The 20,570-nt window shown below is 36.2% G+C and overlaps 1 protein-coding gene across 4 annotated transcripts in view; it reads right to left on the reverse strand.

The window, feature by feature from the left end:
- The window catches only part of LOC150101214 (rho GTPase-activating protein 45-like), a 519,012-nt gene that overhangs the window by 93,737 nt on the left and 404,705 nt on the right, over window positions 1-20,570 (reverse strand). For all 4 annotated transcript variants that reach the window (XM_090401286.1, XM_090401287.1, XM_090401288.1 and 1 more), the window contains one exon: window positions 13,158-13,295. In XM_090401286.1, coding sequence (XP_090257412.1) covers window positions 13,158-13,295 — 138 coding nt within the window. The remainder of the gene's footprint in view (window positions 1-13,157; window positions 13,296-20,570) is intronic.

The following is a 20,570-nucleotide window of genomic DNA, read 5'->3' on the forward strand; positions in this document are numbered from 1 at the left end:
AGCAGAAAAATGTCTTTAGTAGTTTTAATTTCCATGATACAAGAAAGTATTATGTTTTGCTGTTTTTTTTTTTTTTTCCCTGTTAAATGAAATGCTGCTTTCCTTCAGTGACTTGCAAAGCCTCATCCACTTCATATTAAAAACTATCCTCAAGATGGGTGTCGCATTTGCTCACACTGGATCAAAAGCGTCAACGTGTGAACTGTTGGAAGGACAGCTTGAAGCTGTTTCAATGGAATCCAGAGGAATTTTTGCAGCGTTTCATAACAGTGGACGAAACGTGGATTCTATTGAAAGCAAAACTACGTGTGTTCTGTTTACGCTGGAATGTTGTTTAGAAAATAAGTTAATATCTTAACAATATCCTCATGTACCTCTTATTCTAACTTTAACAAAATAACACAATTTATCTGAATACAAATTTAATTATGTAGAGATCTTTATTCCTTTATTTAATAAAATTGCAGCTGATGTGAAAAATATATTATTATTAACATCTGACCTCCATGGAGCCAGACTCATTGTGGGAGGTACACACATAAAGTTCATCCAACTGTGCCTTAAACTGTTTCAATGTGTCTACATTCACAACACATTCCACTCACCAGGTATGAGCAGGTTCTTTGCACTCTATGCAAAGAACCTGCTCATACCCTCCTTATACATTTTCCAGGGATGGCCTGTCTACCCACTCCCTCTCCCATTCTATGAAAAATTTCTTCCTTATCAACCTGATAACAATTACCTCCCTCTGACTTAACACCTCACTCCATGCTATAGTTTAAAGTTGTAAAGCATTTCATAATCACCAGCCTGTAATTTCAAGTATATCCTTTCCTCACAGAAGTCTTCATATGGCTAGCCACAACTCTGTGATCACTTCATGGTCACTCTCACCAACTGGATGGAAGTGCGAAAATCCACTCGCAATCGCATCCTCTGATGAAATAATCAGATCTAAAACTCTTGATTCCCGTGTGCCTTCCTTTACATACAGCCTGAGATTGTTGTCTCTCAAGCAGTCAAGAAATTAATTTTCCTTATTGCCAAATGCTCTGTTCATTCCAATCTATACCGCCATAATTAAAATCACCCATAATAATTGCCCTTCTCTTGTTCACTGACCTAAATTGCTTATACATTTCTTTATCGCTTCCCTCCACATTCCCTAGCCTATAGTAACATCTAACTAAATATCTCTTCCTGTCAACTTCCACCTCACATCATATTGACTCAAAACCATTGCCGCTATTTACACATTGCATCTCCACTTTGTGTGGACATAATTTGCCTGTTGTCATCAACAGAATCCTCCTTTCCTTCTTGTCCTTTCTATCCTGTTGCAAATGGTTGGATAAGGATATCATTCTTATCCAACCATGTTTCACTTATTTCAAAAAGTTTTAGATGAGTAAACTCAATCAACAAAACCATTTCATCTCCCTTATTTCTGATGCTGTCTGTGCGGTTAGCCTAGTGGCTTGCGCTTCGCAACCATATGACTGGGGAAGGAGTGTCCCAGGTTCGATTCTGAGGAAGATCCTCAAATTCCTCACATCGAAGATGTGAGGAATTTGAGGATCTTCCTCAGCCATAGCCAAGTTAGCTGGTCTTGGGCGCGGACAGTAGGGTTTTTTCCACCAGTTTATCTGGCGTTTTTCATCCCGTAAGTAGGCAAACACCGGCCCCGTGAACACACACACACGGATATAACACATAAATACTTGACCCCCCCCCCATGAGGGGGCTCAATTTGCCTCAATAGGGACGGAGAAAAAAGGGAGGAAACTCCATACGAATAAATAAATAAAAATTTCTGATGCTCTGGTATTTGTAAATAAATACAGCAATTCACTTTTAGGTATATCAGTCATGCACATGTAGGGTTACCATATTCTAAAATGCCAAAATGCTGACACCCCATCACCTGACCAACTTGTTCCAGACACAAACATCTAACACGTGTTTGAAATCTTTACCTTTGTAACTTTTCATTAATTAGATGCGATGAGTATGCTTATTAGAACACACAAAAATATGAGATTTTAAGTGTCATCATAGGTCTTATGAAACAAGAGTAGGCCTACATGAAAAAGAATTAGGCTTATCACACTACATACATTACTCTGCAGCCCATGCATATTTTTCACTAGACCTAATTTTCTTTAGCAGTTCTTTGTTTCGACACAAATAGTCGAACATATTTTGGTAGAGGTGTCGCACTGATTAGATCGTCGGCTTGTCGAGAGCTCCTGAAAAGATTAGTATTATTTTGTGTTAACATTAGATATTTTACTAGAATTTTAAGTAGTATTGTTTGCTTTTGTTTCTTGGTATGTCTGTACAATTTTTGCGTGTTTTCTGTTATTTTAATTATTATTTTTAAGAAAAGATAGCGCACACATGGCACCGATAAAAAAAAAAATGGCGGCCAGATCGCCATGTTTGTTTAAGAGTATTGATGTAAACGAATTTATGCAATGTGCTGTCTGTGAGATGTATGCCTTGCGAAGAGCGGTGGGAGTCTGGTTAGAAAGTGATAGTGGAGTTAATATGTGTAAAAAGTGTAAAGAGAATGAGGACCTCAAGCGTGTTTCGTGTGTCGAGAGCGATATCGTGAACGATGGTCAGAATGTAGAAAATGGCGGTGTGCTAGAGAATTGCGTGGTAGTGCCAGATAGGTGTGAGAGCGTCGCCGAAAATGTAATTGAAGGTAGAAACACAGAAAGAATGGATGATTTGATCGATAATGAAAATGGTGAGATAAATGCAAGTAGCGAAATTGCCCGTTTGAATGGTGCCATACACAGAACTAAACGACAACTGGAGCGTATGGAAAAATGTGTGTTGAACGTACCGACAAATAACCGTCGGAAGTCTGCGACGGCAAATAATAGAATGTTTGCAAACGTCAATAAAATGAAGGAGCGAGTGCTGTATGGGGATTCGCTATTAAGAGGCGTAATAATTGAGAATTTAACGAAGTCGTACCAGCCGGGTGCGATCATAAAGGACGTCAGCGAATCTATTCGACTGCAAAAACAGAGGGTGAAAGAGATGATAATCGTGGCAGGAACGAATGATTTGAAACAGGACAAATTGGAAATGATAGAGGATGTGAGGGAGTTGTTTGAGGTCGCAAAAGAGAAGAGTGAGAGAGTTAGGATGGTGAGTATTTTACCGCGGTATGACAGTGAAGTGTTTAGAAGGAGGGCCATAATTGCCAATGACTTTATGCGTGGGTTATGCATGGAGAGTGGTGTGGAATTTGTGGATGTGTGGAATGAGTTCGATGGGCGAAAGGACTTATATAAGATGGATGGATTGCATTTGAATGGAGTTGGTGTACGGAGACTTGAAAGAGTGTTGATGAATGAAGTGGAAGTGGATGTACAGACTCAGGGAAACTAGATTTATTAAGAGGGGGGGGGAGTAGATATGCTGACTTCAGGGGGGCAGTTAAGTGTTTGAATGAGTATATTATGCCCGAGCGAGTACGACGGACAACAAATCAGAATGGGATAGTTAGTATAAGGCATCAAAGTAAGGATGGGACAAATGGGCTTCTGCGATTCATGTACACTAATGCCAGGAGTATTAGGAACAAGAAGGAAGAGTTTTTGGCCATGGTTGGCACTTCCAGGCCAGAGGTTGTCGGTATTAGTGAAACATGGCTGACAGAAGATGATAAAGCTAGTGGGATTGAATGCGACGGGTATAGCGTGTTCAGGAGTGACAGGGTGAATAAAAAGGGGGGAGGAGTGTTATTGATGATTGCTGATGATCTTCAGCCAAGGAGTATAGAAGTTGAACTGCATGATGGGGAAAAAAGCGCATTTGAGGCTGTTTGGTGTGAGATACAATCCAGCAGAACAAAATATACAATTGGGTGCTGCTATAGACCGGGTGATGGAGTGGATGGTGGGGATAGTATGCATAAGCAAATAGAAGAAATGAGTGGAAGAAGGGTAATTATTATGGGTGATTTCAATTATGGTAACATTGACTGGAAAGAGGAGAGGGCACATGGGAGGAAGGAATTGGATTTTATGCGGTTATTAAGGGACAACTATCTACGGCAACATGTATTGGAAAATACCAGGGGGCAGAGAGTGCTGGACCTAGTAATTGCAACCGAGAATGTGGCTGTAATGAACATGACCATGTTGCCACCAATTGGTGAGAGTGACCATAAAGTCATGACTTGGGAGGTGGCTAAAAGAGTCGAATTTACAATTAAGACAGGGTACGTGTGGAATTACCGGGCTGGTAAGTATGACAAGCTTAGGTGTGTGCTTGGCTCAATGCCATGGCATGTAAAACTGCAAGGGCTGGATGTTGATAGTGCATGGGAGGTGGTTAAGAACTGTTTGCAGGAGGCAATGGTTGACTGTATACCAAGAGTCCGAATAATAAATCAATTAGGGGTTAAATGGATGAATAACACTATTAAGCTTGAGCTGCAAAAAAAGAAACAATTGTGGAGGAATTTTAAGGAGAAGGGTGACCATCAGGTGCAGGAACAGTATAAAGCTCAGGCCAGGATGGTAACAAGGGTGGTAAGAAAAGCAAAAGCAGATTACGAAAGGAAATTGGCCACGCAGGCTAAAGAGAATCCCAAACAGTTTTTTCAATATGTTGCAAGTAAAAGGAAAAATGCTCATGGTAGAATGATCTTAAAAAATGCTGAGGGTAGGGAGGTAACTGAATCAGTTGATATTGTGGAATTACTGAGCGAGCACTTTGCAAGAGTATATCACCCAGGTGGTGACTTTGCAGGAATGGAAGAACCAACAGCTTATACTGGAATTGTGATGAATGAAGTAGAGGTAACTAGTCTATTACAGAACCTCAATGTCAATACATCTGTGGGATTGGATGGTATACCAGCTCGTGTCGTACGTGAAGCGGCCAAAGAATTGTCAGTGCCCTTGACCATTTTGTTTAATTTGAGCCTGAGGACTGGGTCAGTCCCAAGGGGGTGGAAAGAGGGGAAAATAGTTCCACTGCACAAAGGTGGTTCCAAGGCTGCTGTTGAAAATTACCGGCCAATCAGCATAACAGGAATCATTATCAAGGTCTTAGAGAAAATAGTCAAGAGGAAAATACAAGATTGGATAGAAGAAAATGGGATACTGTATCGGGGACAGCATGGTTTTGTGAAGGGTAGGTCATGCCTCAGTAACTTGCTCACATATTATAACACAGTGACGGCTGAACTGGATAAGGGAAATGGGTTTACGGTGATTCTACTGGACCTTGCCAAGGCCTTTGACAGGATACCACATGGAATTCTAATCAGTAAATTGGGGCATATGGGGATGGACATAGGGTTGGTGAGATGGATAGGAGGGTGGTTGACGGAGAGATATCAGAGAGTGGTTTACTCAGGAGTAGAGTCCACAAGACGGCCTGTGACTAGTGGTGTGCCACAAGGATCTGTTCTTGGACCACTGCTGTTTAATTTGTTCATAAATGATATAGGAAAGGATCTGAGAGGAACAGTTCATTTGTTTGCGGATGATGCGAAGTTGGGTAGGGCAATAGTGAATGCAGGTGACGTCAAATTTTTGCAGGATGATTTGGATAGATTGGAGGTCTGGGCTAAGGAGAATGGATGTCAGTTTAATGTGGCAAAATGTAAGGTTATGCATTTTGGGGTGAAAAGATTGGAGGCAGTTTACTGCATTGGTGGAACCGTGCTCCAGGAAATTGATGAGGCACGAGATTTAGGAGTGTTGGTAGATAAGGAATTGAAATTTAGGGGACACATTGCAAAAGTGGCCAAATCAGCTCATCAAATCACTTGGTTGCTGAAGAATACGTTGACAAGCAGAGACAAGCAGGTTATTGTTCCTCTGTATCGAGCCTTGATAAGACCCCATCTAGACTACTGTGCTCAGATTTGGTCACCTAGGTTTCTTCTTGATGGGGAGGAGGTGGAGAGGATCCAGAGGCGAGTGACCAAGATGATAGCAGGTCTGTGGAATGAACCGTATGAGAACAGGTTGAGGATTTGTGGGTTGCAAAAATTGGTTGATAGGCGGAGGAGGGGAGATATGATTGAGACATTCAAATTACTGAAGGGTTTCTATAAAATTAATTCAGAAGATATTTTTGAGAACAGGGCTGGTTGTGGGAGGACTAGGGGACATCCATGGAAACTGGGCAAAAGTGTGGTTAGTAAAGGTGTTAGAGCTGGGTTCTTTACTTTTAGAGTAGTGAATGAGTGGAATGCGCTCCCTGAGTCTGTGGTGGATGCTGTGACAGTGAATGAGTTTAAGGCGAGGTATGATAGGTACTGTATGAATGTCAAATAATTGTGATGAATATGATTTGGGGCCTCCCTCGATGAGTCTAATGACTCCCTGGAGTTGCCCATAATAATAGTAATAGTAATAATAGTAATAATATTTTTACATGTAAAATGTCTGTAATTAAATTTAACTATAGCAAATCCTTTCACATATTCTATGGTAAGTCTATTTCTTTCCTTAGTCCACTGAGCTTGTATTAATGAAAAGAGCCTTTCAACACTAGCATTGTGACAACACTGGCAGATATTTTCATTATCAAAATGCAGACATGTCCGCATAAATGCTGATGTATGGTAACCCTATGCCCATGCCCCTAATAGGTTATGATTTCCCCACACTTAACCTTTCCCAATTGCCTTTGCCACCCGAACCTGTATCTCTTCAGGCTCAACTACACCCTGTATATAACATTCAAATACTGACCATCCCAATCCCCCCTACATACGTACATTCACTACTACTTCCAACATGCACTCTCCTTATACTGTCTCCTTGTCTGCCCTGACTCTCCCTTCCCATTTCCCTGTCCATCTTGCATTCTCGTTCTATCATTATCACTCTCAGTACTACGATTGTCATTTACAATCACTTCACTCTCACCAGTTTCTCTCTCTCCTCACTTTTGCTTCACCTCTTACTTCCTTTGCTTTATTGCTTACATCACTCATTCCTCCTTGCAGCAATAATCACTCTGACTCACACCAAATTCATTCCAATGCAACTTGCTACTTTTGTACATTTCCATTTTTCCTTCATTCATATATAACATGAATTATATACTTTTGAAGAGAGGCTTCTTTAAATTTTCTTTCATACAAGGTTTTTGTATGATGTAAAGAGCAGATACTTTTCTAATCAATTTTCCAATCAGTGATCTGAGAGGCCTGCTTCACAAAAATTGTTATATTTAATGTGTCTTTTGTGTTCTTTTTTTTTTTTTTTTTTAAACATATAAGGATTGTACATCCAGTTTCACTAATATAAGGTAAGTTACAAGTGCAGTAGATGCAATAAACTCCAGGATGTGCCAACGGGAGGAGAGGATCTTTAGAGGAGTTGAATATGTTTTTTAATTTTATAGGTGGTTTAAAAGCGGCATTAAATTATAATGGTGTAGGATTCTATTGATTTTTTCTGATAAACCTTTTAATGTATGGGATGGCTATGGTTTTACTGTAATCTATATTCTTTTTTGATGAAGTTTTATGAAGAACTTTATTAATAATATTTTTGTATAGCCATTATTTATAAATGTGTTGCTAATAATCTTTAATTCTTGTTTAAGAGCTTGTTGATTAGAGCAAATTGTTATAGCTCTGTTTTTAAGGGTGTTAATGACTTCAGATTTTTGCGATGGATGGTGATATGAGTTAGCATGTATACATTGGCCAGTATGTATCAGTTTGCGGTAAACCGCGAAGGATAGACGTGTGACCAGTATATCCAGGAACGGGAGCGAGTTCTGATATTCAATTTCGATAGTAAATCAAATGTGTTCATGTTGTTTGTTCAGGTGGCTTAGGAATGTGCTTAAAAAAAAGTTCATCATAGCATAGAAAATATCTTTCAATGCTATGATGAACTGGGAAGAATTGTAGAATCTAAAGAAATCGTCCTCCATCCAGTACATCTCAACACTAACCTCAGCTATAAACTCTCAGACTGTCATTGTGCTGCTATTCAATTTTGGCATTTACAAGCCCTTGAATGCATGCACAGACCCAACAATGAAGAGGCACACAAAGGCTTCAAACATTGAATGCATAGATTTTCTCTTGCAATGTTTGTTGGTAGTTCGCTCATGTTATGCACCTGAAGAAGTCTTCTAAGAAGACAAAACTAGTTGTGCAGTTTATTTAAATTAAAATAGTGTTTCTATTTTTTATCTTTTGGCTTAGTCATTTAATTTTTCCAAAAAAAAAAAAAAAGAAGAAAAAAAAGAAAAGTAAATAAAAATAAATTATATATATATTCATGTGCCCATTTCAGTTGTTTGTGTTGTCGTGTAGCTTATGCAACCCATGATACAATATTCATATCAATTCGACTGTATTTTTATTGATGTATGAAAGTTTTAAGAGTGCATAGTGCTTCAGTACTCATCTTAATTGGTCTAATGCAATTAATTATAGAATAACTTTAATTTATCAATTAATTGTAACCAAAGCTTTGTACACGGGGATAATGTGTTTGTTTTAAGATATATTTGCGAGCAAAGGTTGGTCGATTGGTAGAGCCTCTGCTACTAATGGTTTGTAAAAAGTTAAGCACGGTTAGTAGTTGGAAGGGTCCAATCGTTCGATACTGTTGGCACAATCTCCCTCAATGAGTCTTTGGATTCCCTGGAGATGTAACATAATAATAATATTAGAAAACAGTAATGAAGGAGAATATATTTGAATTACTCAAATATGTAAATATGTAAACCACCCATCATTAATAAGTCATGTGAGAATGAGAAATGTAAAGGAAAGAACAAGTGTGAATAGAAATGCTTTCATTAATGGCAAAGAAATTAGTAATAATTAAGATCTGTGATATGTGTGTATCCTATAAATTACTGGGTAGAATAAATTAGGATTTGATCCTATACAGTTTAGATGAATAAGTGAATTTATGATGGCATAATTAAAAACAACAAATAATATTGATGAGGTGATTTGTTTAGGTGTGGTAGGAATACATGTGGTTTGATAGAGCTGCAAATCATCTTGAAAAATTTGATGTGCATGTTCTGTATATTTCTCTGGTTTAAGTGTATTTCGGTTCATTTTTCTAAGATTTTTTTTTGTTTACTGAGACTCGGTATACATTTTACGCAATAATAGGATATATAATATCTGATCTTCTTCTCCCATAGTCCTAAATGAACCGTTGGGTCATTCATGGCTGGTAGGTGATACTCTTTGCTTGCCTCCTCCAGTCGTCTCGGTCTCTTGTTCTTGATGTCAGTTGAGAAAGGGAGGAATTTGTCCATTTTTTGATGTTATCAGTCCATTTTAATCGAGGTCGGCCCCTAACCCTTGGTCCCGGAATGATTCCTTCTAGTGCTTGCTTTGGAATGCCATTAGCCCTCTCCACATGTCCGAACCATTTCATCTGTCTTCTTCTGATGACTGTCAAAATATTTTCCCTTTTTCTCCCATCTATTGAATCAATCAGTTTTCGAACATTTTCATTGGTTTCCTGAGCGGTATAGGGAATTCTCAAGTCTTCTGTAAGTTTTCATTTCGAAAGATAGGAGTCTCCTTTCATATTCCTTCAAGAAAGTCCAGGCCTCACAACCATACAAGAGGACAAAATTCGCCAAGGTGTCAATTAGTCTTAGTCTGGTTGTGATTGCTATTCTGTTATCTCCCCACAATGGTTTTAACTTCTGTAGGGCCACGGTTGCCTTAGCAATTCGGCATTTAATGTCGATTTTTGAACGACCATCTTGACTCAACGTGCTTCCTAGATAAGTGAGCAATTTGCTTATTGCCAATTTGTATCTTTAAGAATTCAATGTCTGATTTTGAGGTTATCATTGTTTTTGTAGGTTTATGTATAATCCATATTTTTTAAATGTTCCGAAAACATGGCTGGTTATCTCTTGTAATTCTTCTTCACTTTCTGCCAGAAGATCGATATTGTCAGCAAAACGTAAGTTATTTATTCTTAGTCCACCAACTACTATTCCAGTGTCATATTCATAAAGAGCTTCATCTATGACATATTCCAGAAAACAATTAAAAAGAAGAGGGGACAAGATGCATCCCTGTCTTACCCCTCCGTTCTGCCCGGAACGGTTCACTGCTGTAATTTTTAATTTCAATCCTTATATCAGATGAGGAATAAAGAGATTTAATAATCCTAATAATTTTGTTGTCAATACCATAATGTTCTAAAATTTTCCATAATGCCTCATGCCATATTAAGTCAAAAGCTTTTTGAAGGTCTAAAACATTGTGACAGATTATTTTGTTATGCTCTATGTATTTTTCACCTAGTATGTGTATTGTAAAAATATGGTCAATTGTACTTCTGGACTTCCGGAAACCTGCTTGTTCATCTGATAGTCTGCTTTCTATTTTCTTTTCGATTCTTGACAATAGTATTTTTAACAGGATTTTGCTTGGATGACTAATAAGGCTTATTGTTCTATAGTTGCTACATTTATTGCTGTTTCCCTTTTTAGGAATAGGTACAAGGTCAGAAGGCCAAGTCTCTGTGTTCCATATGTCCTGGAATAAATTTAGCAAGGTGTCTATGACGATGTCACCTCCTTCGCGTATCAGTTCCACTGTGACACCACCACTTCCTGGTGATTTTCCTAATTTTGAGGAGCTAACTGCTGCAATAACTTCTTTTAATATCGGGTAATCTCCTTCCTCCGAACCTCCTGGCAAAATTCCGTCCAAAATGTCATCAGTCAGTTGAGGATCCTTTTGAAAAAGCTCGGTTGTATAACATTTCCATCTATCAACTATTTTTTGGTTATCTGTAATAGGAGCTCCATCTTCATCTTCTATGCTCCAATTAATTGCGGTAAAAGGTTTGATTAACTTATTGATAATTTGAAAAGCACTTTTAGAATTATTTTTATTTGAGTCCTCTTCTATATTTTTGCATTCATCCAATATCCATAAGTTTCTAGCATGTTTGATTTCTTTTTAATAATCTTAGTAATATTTTTATACCGTTCTCTATTTTCAGCGCTATTAATATGAGATTTCAAATATCTTCTTTCGTTGCATAGGTTCAAAATATTTTTGGTTATCCATGGTTTATTTATTTTCCTTTTGTATCCAAGGATTTCTTCAGCTGTCTCAGTTATCTTTTGTGAGAAGTATTTGGTTTTAGATTCGATACAATTATATTTCTTGAAGCTTGTGTCATACAAGGTCAAAAATTTGTTTTAATTTGTATTTATATAGGGACCTTTTATTTTTCTATATTATATCTTTTACGAGTTGATTTTGTAGGTAATTTTTCCCTCATTTTCATATTCACAGTTGCGATGACCATGTTGTGGTCGCTGCCAATGTCAGCTCCAGGAAATGACTGGTTCTTGTGAGGTTGGAGTTTTTAAATCTTGTGCTTACAAGGATAAAGTCAATTTGGTTGTGTGTTTTACCTTCCAGAAGATGAAGTCCATGTCCATCTTCTGGAAAGTTTATGTGGAAATAAGAGTGTTAGTAATAGTAAGTTCATTTTGTGAGGCAAAAATCAATTCAAAACCACTTTCGCTTGTCTCCCCATAGTCATACGGTCTGACAAATGGGAGATAATGCTTGCCGATGTCTGTTCCAATTTTGGCATTCCAATCGCCCTGTACAATCAAAAGGTCTTTTCTATTCGCTCTGGTGATTGTTGCATTAAGTTGACTATAAAACTCATCTGCTTCGGAGTCTTCGTGATCTATGGTTGGAACATAGACCTGTATGATGGTGATATTGAGTGGTTTTCCTCTGAGGCAGACTAGAGCAATTCTGCTGTTGATAGGGTTGAATTCCATGACAGAATTTCGTGATGATTTGTGTATCAAAAACCCGACACCTTCTTTTCTGATTATAATATCTGATCATTATCAGATATTATGTACACTTTCGGGAATTCTACTTTTATTAGTTTTTTTTTTTTTTAGTGTCAGCAGCTTTTCAGTCTTATCAATAATAGATATTTTCATGCATGCTAATATTATAATACATAGAAATATTCATTTTTATTCTGGAATAGATAAAGTTTTTCTGTTGTTTCTGAAGACTAGAATAAAAAGGTCCCTATACCATTAAAAAAAATTTCCAACCTCAACAGATGCTATACTGCACAAGCAAGAAAAACAAGTAGCTTTGTTTATCATGAAAAACAGTAAACAGACATTTAATATCTGTGTACTATATTTAGGAAAAATTAGTGTAATTAGAGAAACTTGAATGACACACACTTAATGGTAAAACACTCCACTCCCATAGACTACGCTGCATGTGTCAGTTCACACTTCATGCATACAAAATAGATGAAACTCAGAAAACAAAAACAACAATTCACAACAAATGACAATGTTCAACTGGATTGGTTGACACAATAACCAATCACAGCTACTGATTTCTAGGTGCTATTGTCTCAGTGCTCACCCTACCTCACCTTCTGGGAAGTTTAAAACCACTGGAACAATAAATTTGACCCACTGTGTTGTATCTGTTCAAAGGGCTCAAAGGTGTACTATTTGTGACTGCCCACCTGGGCTATTAATGTGATGCAATGTTTAACATGTCGAAAAGTGAACTCTTCATTTAGCATTGGTATATTGTGTTCAATTTTAGGAATCACACGAACCCAGGAAACAGGGGAGTCTTTCACAGGAATAAATGCAAAAATATAATATTGGGTGATATTGCTATTCCAAGGATGTGCACCGCACGCACCTGGAATATTCGCCTGTGATATATGCCAGGTGTGCCCTCAATACATTTTTCTTGCATACTGGCAAGTACTATTTAATCTCAGTTAAATTATATATAAACTAAAAATATTTCAGTGGATATTTTGGGTTCCCCAATTGCAGAAGACTGAATAGTCTATTTTTAAGCATTCGGGTCACCACCCATTAGAAAAAAATAGTGTGGCTTGGTGAACTCTTCAAGGTAAGACTTGAAATAGCTCATACAAGGTTAAATTTCTGCCTTGAATGTGAATTTCTCAGAGACTATATACAATAATAATATCTAAATTTTTAGAGATGATTCTTATATCTTCATTTCATCGCACTGCTGGTAGAACGTGCATATTGTCCCTAAATACATATTCACTGACACTTATTAAATATTGTATTGAAAAATTTTTTTTCCCCCTTTTTACCTGTCTGAAATATAGTTTAAGCACATTAGCAATGACATTAGGGTGGACATCAGAAAGATCTAGAAGCTCTGCTCCACTTTCAAATGTCTGGCATAATTTTTCAACTTTTGATTTTACACCTGAAACTCGATAAATACCCTGCAAAAAAAAAAGTAGATGTTAAAAGACAAATTTCTCATATAATTAAACATTACTATAAATTTCTAAAAAATCACTCGCATTACTTTAATTTTTATGTTTAAAAATTATTACAAAACGGTTTCATCGATCAAAAATGACAAATGTAGGCTCACTTCAATTCTGTTCTTAAAAAGGGTAAGCATGTATTTGTTAACCCTGCAGAGGCCACGGCTGATCTGAGAGATACAAACAAATTGTTTAATATAAATATTCTTACACATATCCAGACTTGGAGGTCATGACTAGCTGTGCATGCATATATTATGAGTGATATTCCACACTGTTCATGTGTTCAGTTTTGGTTTAACACGTGTTACATAAAGGTGTATGATATTTGGTAGCAAATTGTATCTGAGAGATACTGCAAACTTCGATGTCAGTATAGCATTTTTTTTTTTTTTTAATGTTGAAAATGACTGGAGGGAAAAATATATCGATTGGATAATCGATCAGATGTTGAAGAGATTCAGCGATTTTGTTACTCGAGTCTGATGATGAGAATAATAGAGTCGAATGCAAAAGTGAAAATGATACAGTTTTCGATAGTAAATTGTATCTGAGAGATACCATGAACTCCGATGTCAGTATAGCATTGGTTTATTTTATTTTTTGCTTTATTTCTTTGTTCAATAATTTCTAGATTGTAACTGAAAATAAATAAACCATCACGTATTATATTTGCAGTGTTCTTTTAAGTTTCATCGCATTTTAGCACATACTAGTAATAAATGTAGCTCTCAGATACATGCGACCTCCGCAGGGTTAAGGGGTGCGCTTGTTTCATTGATCTGCTTCCCTTTTTATAATAAAGTAACTAGAGGTGTTGTGCAGGAAAGGCATATTACTGCCAATTTTTTTTTGATTTTGCAAAGGCATTTGGCATGGTTCCGCATGATAAGTTGATATATAAGTTTTCAGCATATGGATTTGGATATCAGGTTAGTGAACTGGATTAAAGACTAGCTTTGACTTACACCACAAAGTCAAACTACAACTTCATCTGCACAGATTCTGTGCAGATGAAGTTGTAGAGAGGATCTAGAGGCGAGTGATAAAGATTGTGGCAGATCTGTGGAATACTCCCTGTGAGAATAGATTGACAGTCTGTGGGCTTCAAAAAACTAGCTGATAGGCAAAAACAGAGGAGACATGATAGAAGCATATGCATTATTAAAGGGGTTTTATAGGATTGACAAGTGACAAGGATGTGAGGACTAGATTTTTGCAAGGGGGGAAGGTTAATGGTTGAAATTGGGTTGCTAGAGGTGGTTATAGGTACTTCTTCAGTAAATTAGTTTAAGGAGAGATATGATAGGTATTGTGTGAATGACGGCATGTGTGTGTGTGTGAATAATGGATCTTCCGCAATGAGTCTTCTGACTCATGGATATGCCTGTATAATGATATAGAAGAAAATTTGTTTTATTTCCTTTGGAATCATTTGTTATAGATGATGTCCTATGGCTTGGAAAGATGTGGATTTGAATTCTGTATAGGAAATGATCCTTATTAGGTTCCCCTTTTCAAATAGAGATGAGTTAGCAAGTCTCATACACGGATAATAAACTGAAGTTTCCTTTTGATAAATTTCAGTTTATTACTGTAATACAGGCAAACTGACCAGAAGAACATATGCAGATTTGATCTCATAGCCTTTAATTGCTTCGGTCACAATTCCAAAACAGTAACTTCTTGGGAAGTTGTTAATCTTCATAAAGTATTATAGGATCTGAAGATTGCTTCAATGAGGGATTCTGACAAGCAAAAACAAGTAAGTTTTGTTCCACTGTCTCAATTACTATGCTCAGATTTATTCAACTTGAATTTTAAAAGAATGAGGGGAAAAAAGTCCAAATGCATATAACCAAGATAAAACTCCCTTATATTTTATCCATGATGAGCTATTATGGATTTCATTATCTCTGCTGCTAGGATCATGGAATCTCAACAAGAAAGCAATGTAATTAATCTTGGATTTACGAAGAAATGGAAACAGTGTAACAGACTTATATGAGTTGGTAAAAAGAATGTACAGGGCACATCCAAAGGTTTTTACTAATTAGGTAGAAAATAAAATACGAAGGCATCCCCTAAAAGCTGCACAAAATTCAGTGCTAGGAAGAGATGGTAAATTAATTATAAACACAAAGCATGCATTTATGAATAATTTTTTTTTATCTGAAGGACGGTGACTGAGTGGTATGTGTTGAGCTCCAGAGATCACCTGATGTTCTCATACTGTTAATGTCAACTAATCAGTGACAACCAATATGGATTTTGCTCAACAGCCACAACAAATCTCCTTGCTTGAATAATGATCAGCTAAAATTATTGCAATTTTTATAAATAAATTACCTGTTATTGTACTTTCCCGTGAAAGTTAGATATGTTATTTTCTGTCCTTAAAAAAAGGAAGGAAAGAAGCTTGAACAGCATGAAATAATTTTTATGTACTTCTGTGTTTATACAAAATATTGTTTTTTTCTTTGAATATGCCATAACATTATATTTTTTACTTTGCTATTTGGTAATAGAAATATTATTAGTCCTATGAAAATTCACTATCAGCAAATTGTATTCTTATTTACTAAAACTGGTCTTATAATAGGTAAATTTCAAAAAATATATTTTTTTAAATCTTGAGGATGATTTAGTCCACTGTTCAGAAAAAGTGTTTGGAATATAATTATGACAGCTTTTTATATATTATATATATATATATATATATTACCTTGATGGACCTGTTGTTTCGTTCTGGGTATCTCCAAGAATTCAGTTCGTAAAGTTTCCAGCAATAGAGATCTTGGGACTCTGGTTAGAGAGTCTTCCCATTTAGTTAAAGGTCTACCAGGTTTTCTCTTGGGTACCAGTTTGTGATACAGTAGGTTCACATGTTGTCGCTGAGTCTTGCAATATGACCTGTCCACTATGCTTTGTTGTCATATATGGTTTTCACTACTTCTTTTACCCCAGATAATTTCTGATGGTTGTATTTGTGATTTTTTTTTAATTTTTTTTTTAATTTATTCCTAAGATTCTTCTTTCGATGGCATGCTGGGTGGTTTGCAGACTAAGTTCTTCTTTTTGTGTGGTGCTCCAAGTTTTGAAAGTATAGGTTCAAGATGGGAGGACACAGCTGTTGAACATGCTAGCTCTTATTTTGAATATCTAGCTTAGGATCTATGATTATGGATTTCATACAGTTAAAGGAGGTCCATGCAGCTCTTTTTCTTTTTTGATATTTCTTCAGAAATATCATTCTCCACTTTCTATGGTAAAATTATTTAGTTGGATGGTCTGGGTTTGGCAGTATCGATTTCTCGTTCGTTTGGTTTTGTCAGTGTGAATTTTTAGTCCTAGTTTATTACAGGCATCGTGCACTTGATGAAGCATTGTTTCAAGTTGTGGAGGATCTTGAGCTATGAGTATTATATCATCTGTAAACATTAATATTTGGAGCAGCTCTCCATTAAGGTTTACGCCACTTTTTAAGTAGATTTTCCTTAAAGTGCTTTCCAGAGTACACATAAAAAGATATGGTGATATGACATCTCCTTGTCACACCAGTTTATGGTGATAGCTATAGAGTCATCAAATAAGGTTATTTGTGTAGAGCTACCACTGTTAATTTATTTAATTAGATTGATTTAGACTGGATCAATGCCTTGTTCTAATAGTGCCTGTAAAAGTGCTTTATGTTCTATGGTGTTGAAGACTTTTTTAAAATCAATAAATAGAAAGCAAAGAAGGATCTGGTATTCTTTCCTTCATTCACTGAGTTGGGTGACTACTTGTATGTGACCTATTGTAGAATATCCTTTTTTGAATCCTGGTTGTTCTTTACTATATTTTTCTTGAAGGGTGGTTTTGATATATGATATAATTTGTATATATGTGATAGCAGACATATAGGATGGTAATTCTTGATGTCTTCCATTTTGATAGTATTTTTTCTTCTTTTAGGTACCAAGTGAATCTTTTGGCCAGAGCTTTATAAAGTTGTGGTCCTGTCCTCCTTGTTGAACATCCTTAATTTTCATATGATCAGTGTCAGGAGCTGTATTTGGTTTCATGTTTTTGAGTGCATATTCTATTTCGTCTGGGAACACTTCTGGTACATCGTATATATATTATCAAGTTTTGGTTCAGATAAAGGATATTTTGATGCAAAAAGGTCATTGTAGAAGTCTTGTACTATCTTTTCCATTTTTGTTCTGTTTGTGTATCTTCTTTCATCTTGGTTGAGTAGTGCTGTTGGGATTGGCCTTTTCATAGTTAATTCTCTTTCAACTCTTTTTAGATTCAGTGGTGTTTCTCAGTCTTTTTTCCCTGTAGGTTTGATAGTCCTCTGGGATCTTATTTCTTAATACTTTGAAAATAATTTTATACTCAAGTTGTGAGTTTGGTTTATCTTTCAGTTCTCTTCTCTTTTTTTTTAGTAAATTCAAGGTTTGTATGGAGTCTTTGTTTTTTGGGATATTCTTAATTGACTTTAGAATTTTCCATGTATTTGGATGGATTTTCCAGTAGCATGTCATAACCCTTGTCAATGTCATATTCGATAATATTCCATTTTATTTGATCAGCAGATTGCTTAAACAAATCAGGATCTAAATATTTGGGTCACTTTGCATGATTTGAGATTGCCTGTATTTTCTCTTCCTTCTTTTGGTCAATTTGTAGGATGGCTCATAGTGGTTGGTGGCCTGAATGGATGTCAAAATACTTTCTGCCTATTGTTCCTACATCTTGAACCGTTCTTTTGCAGTCTGTTAGAATGTAGTCTATTTCATTTCTTATATCACCATTTGGGGATTCCCAAGTCCAACTTTTTTTTCCCTGCTCTTTTTTTGGAAGAAGGTATTCATGATGAAAAGATTTTTCTGTTTCTGCAAATTCTAGACGTTTCTCTCCTCTTTCATTTCTGTTACCTAGTCCAAAGGGACTGATGAAGGTTTTTTGATTTCCATCCTTCCTAATTTTAACATTAAACTCATCACATACAAAAGTGTACGTGGACTTTTGCTGTAGCTGCTCCTCAAGATTATTGTAGAATTTATTTATCGTTATCACTTGAAGTCGATGTAGGTGCATAACATGATAATTTTAAGGGTGGCCTTTCTTCCAAATTTTTCCATCAGAGTGCCAACTCTTTTGGAGAGAATGTTACACAAAATGATTTTTTTTGTTAGTCTTTTCCTTATAATGCCAGCCTGGTTGGCCGAGTGGTTAATGTATCTGCTCTCCAACCAAAAGGCTGTGGGTTTGAATCCCACTGTGAGCATGGATGTTTGTGATTGTCTGTGGAAGTGGTGGTGGTGAGCATTGGTGGATTGAGTGGTGGAGACAGAGAGCTGTAGAGTAGATGCCCTCGCTCAATGAGTCTTTGGACTCCCTGTAGGTGTCACTTAATAATAATAATAATGAATTCAACTCCATTGTGTTTTGCATTGTTGGTTGCTGGACCAAGGAAAATTAGTGAGTTTGGTTTCTTTCATTCCATCGTGCTATTAGTTCTTTTCGTTTATGGCCAGAATGTTCATTTTTGTGTTTCCTAATTCTCTAAGTAGGAATATATCACCCTCCCTACACATATAAGAGGAGGTTATCCTAGAGCAATAGTACTGTAGGATCATTATATATAAAAATGTATTCCTACATTAGTGTTAGAGAATGTTACACAAAATGATTTTTTCCCTAGGAGTTTTTCACTAGTACAGTAGGAGTTAAATAATTTGGAAACTCTGCTCTGAAAACCAAACAATGGATTTTTTTATGCCACTTCAAACCAACAAATAAGGAAAGTAATAGTTTCACACCAAATTGTGCCTAAACAGCTAAAGTACTCTGCTAGTTCTGTAGATTTTCCAATGAGAATGCAGGTAAAATTTTCGCATGTTCTTGCCTATTTTCATGCTTTTTGTCTTTTTATTGCTGATTTCATAATAAATTTGTAAAGCAGTTATTAAATTTTGTTAATGCATGTTTTTTTTAATCCCATAGCTGGTGCCTGGAATGGGCTGATTCCTTAACCAGTGAACTGGTTAAGGAGTCAGCTGTGGGTGCTGCTGAACTATTTGTCCTTGGTTTCTTACCTGGTTTTTATGGTCCTTCAGCAGAGGACCAACTGTAGTTTCCTACAAGCAATGTATTATGTATGTTAATTGCATATGTTCTAATGGCCAGTTTGCCTGTTCTGAGAGATGAAAAAAAAAAAAAAAAAGTTTCCAGGAGAAAAATCACCTTTACCTCCACATGAGACAGGCTAACTCACCTTCAGTTGAAAAGTCCTGAGAAAGGTTCTTTGCTCCTAGATGGGATTTGAACACAGTTCTATCATGTTATTCTCTTAAATAAATTCAGTACATCACCTGCATAACAAAAAGTATATATTAACATCTGCAATTTTGATATCAGGTTTAATGCCACTTTCCTTCATACTGTGATCCACATAGATGAACAACAGTAGAGACAGTGTTCACCTGATTTTACATTAGACCATGTTCCTATGCCTTCTTCGATACTAACAACTAACTTACAACTTAAATACAGACTGTATATATATTGCTCAGTATCAAGTCCCTTTTACCACAGAATTGTAGCTTTTTGTAACTGACAGCATTTTTCTTAGCATCTTGCAATATGCCTTTTCCAGATCTTCAAATCAAATACAAATTGTGTTGTATTCTTTTGATTTCTCACCTAATTTGTCTTAATGTGATCTTGATAACTCCTTAGTGTTTTTCCACAATTTCTTTTAGCTTCTTTTCAAGTTTTACTGTGTAAATCTTTCTTACTCACTATAAAACAACTTTTTCTACCTCAAGTACTGATATGTACTCTTGAATATTTACTACCACTGTTCTGTCACTGCTTGTTTAATTATTTCTAAGTAATTATTCCACATATCTAGAATATCTTCAATTTGTATTACGTTTTTGCCTTTGATTTCTTTAACAGTACTTTTCCCTCCTTTATTAAGCTTTTCAATAGTATCCAGAATATTTTGCCACTGTCTTGATATTTATCCTCTACATTCTTATCAGACAATTCTAATGATTTTAGTGAATAGCTACTTTTATACACAGCTTAGTTCCTCACACATGCTAAAATACTTGCTAAGAACTTTCAACATGCTTTCTTCTTTTCCAGGATTTCCTCTAGCTCTTGAGTCTACTATGAAATACATAATATTTTTTTATGGATTTTTTTTTTATCCATGTAAATGACTTC

The sequence above is a fragment of the Typopeltis vanoorti genome, chromosome 12, assembly GCF_054136105.1.
Source record: "Typopeltis vanoorti isolate ZY-2024b chromosome 12, IOZ_Tvanoo_1.0, whole genome shotgun sequence".
In the NCBI taxonomy this organism is placed as follows: domain Eukaryota; kingdom Metazoa; phylum Arthropoda; class Arachnida; order Uropygi; family Thelyphonidae; genus Typopeltis; species Typopeltis vanoorti.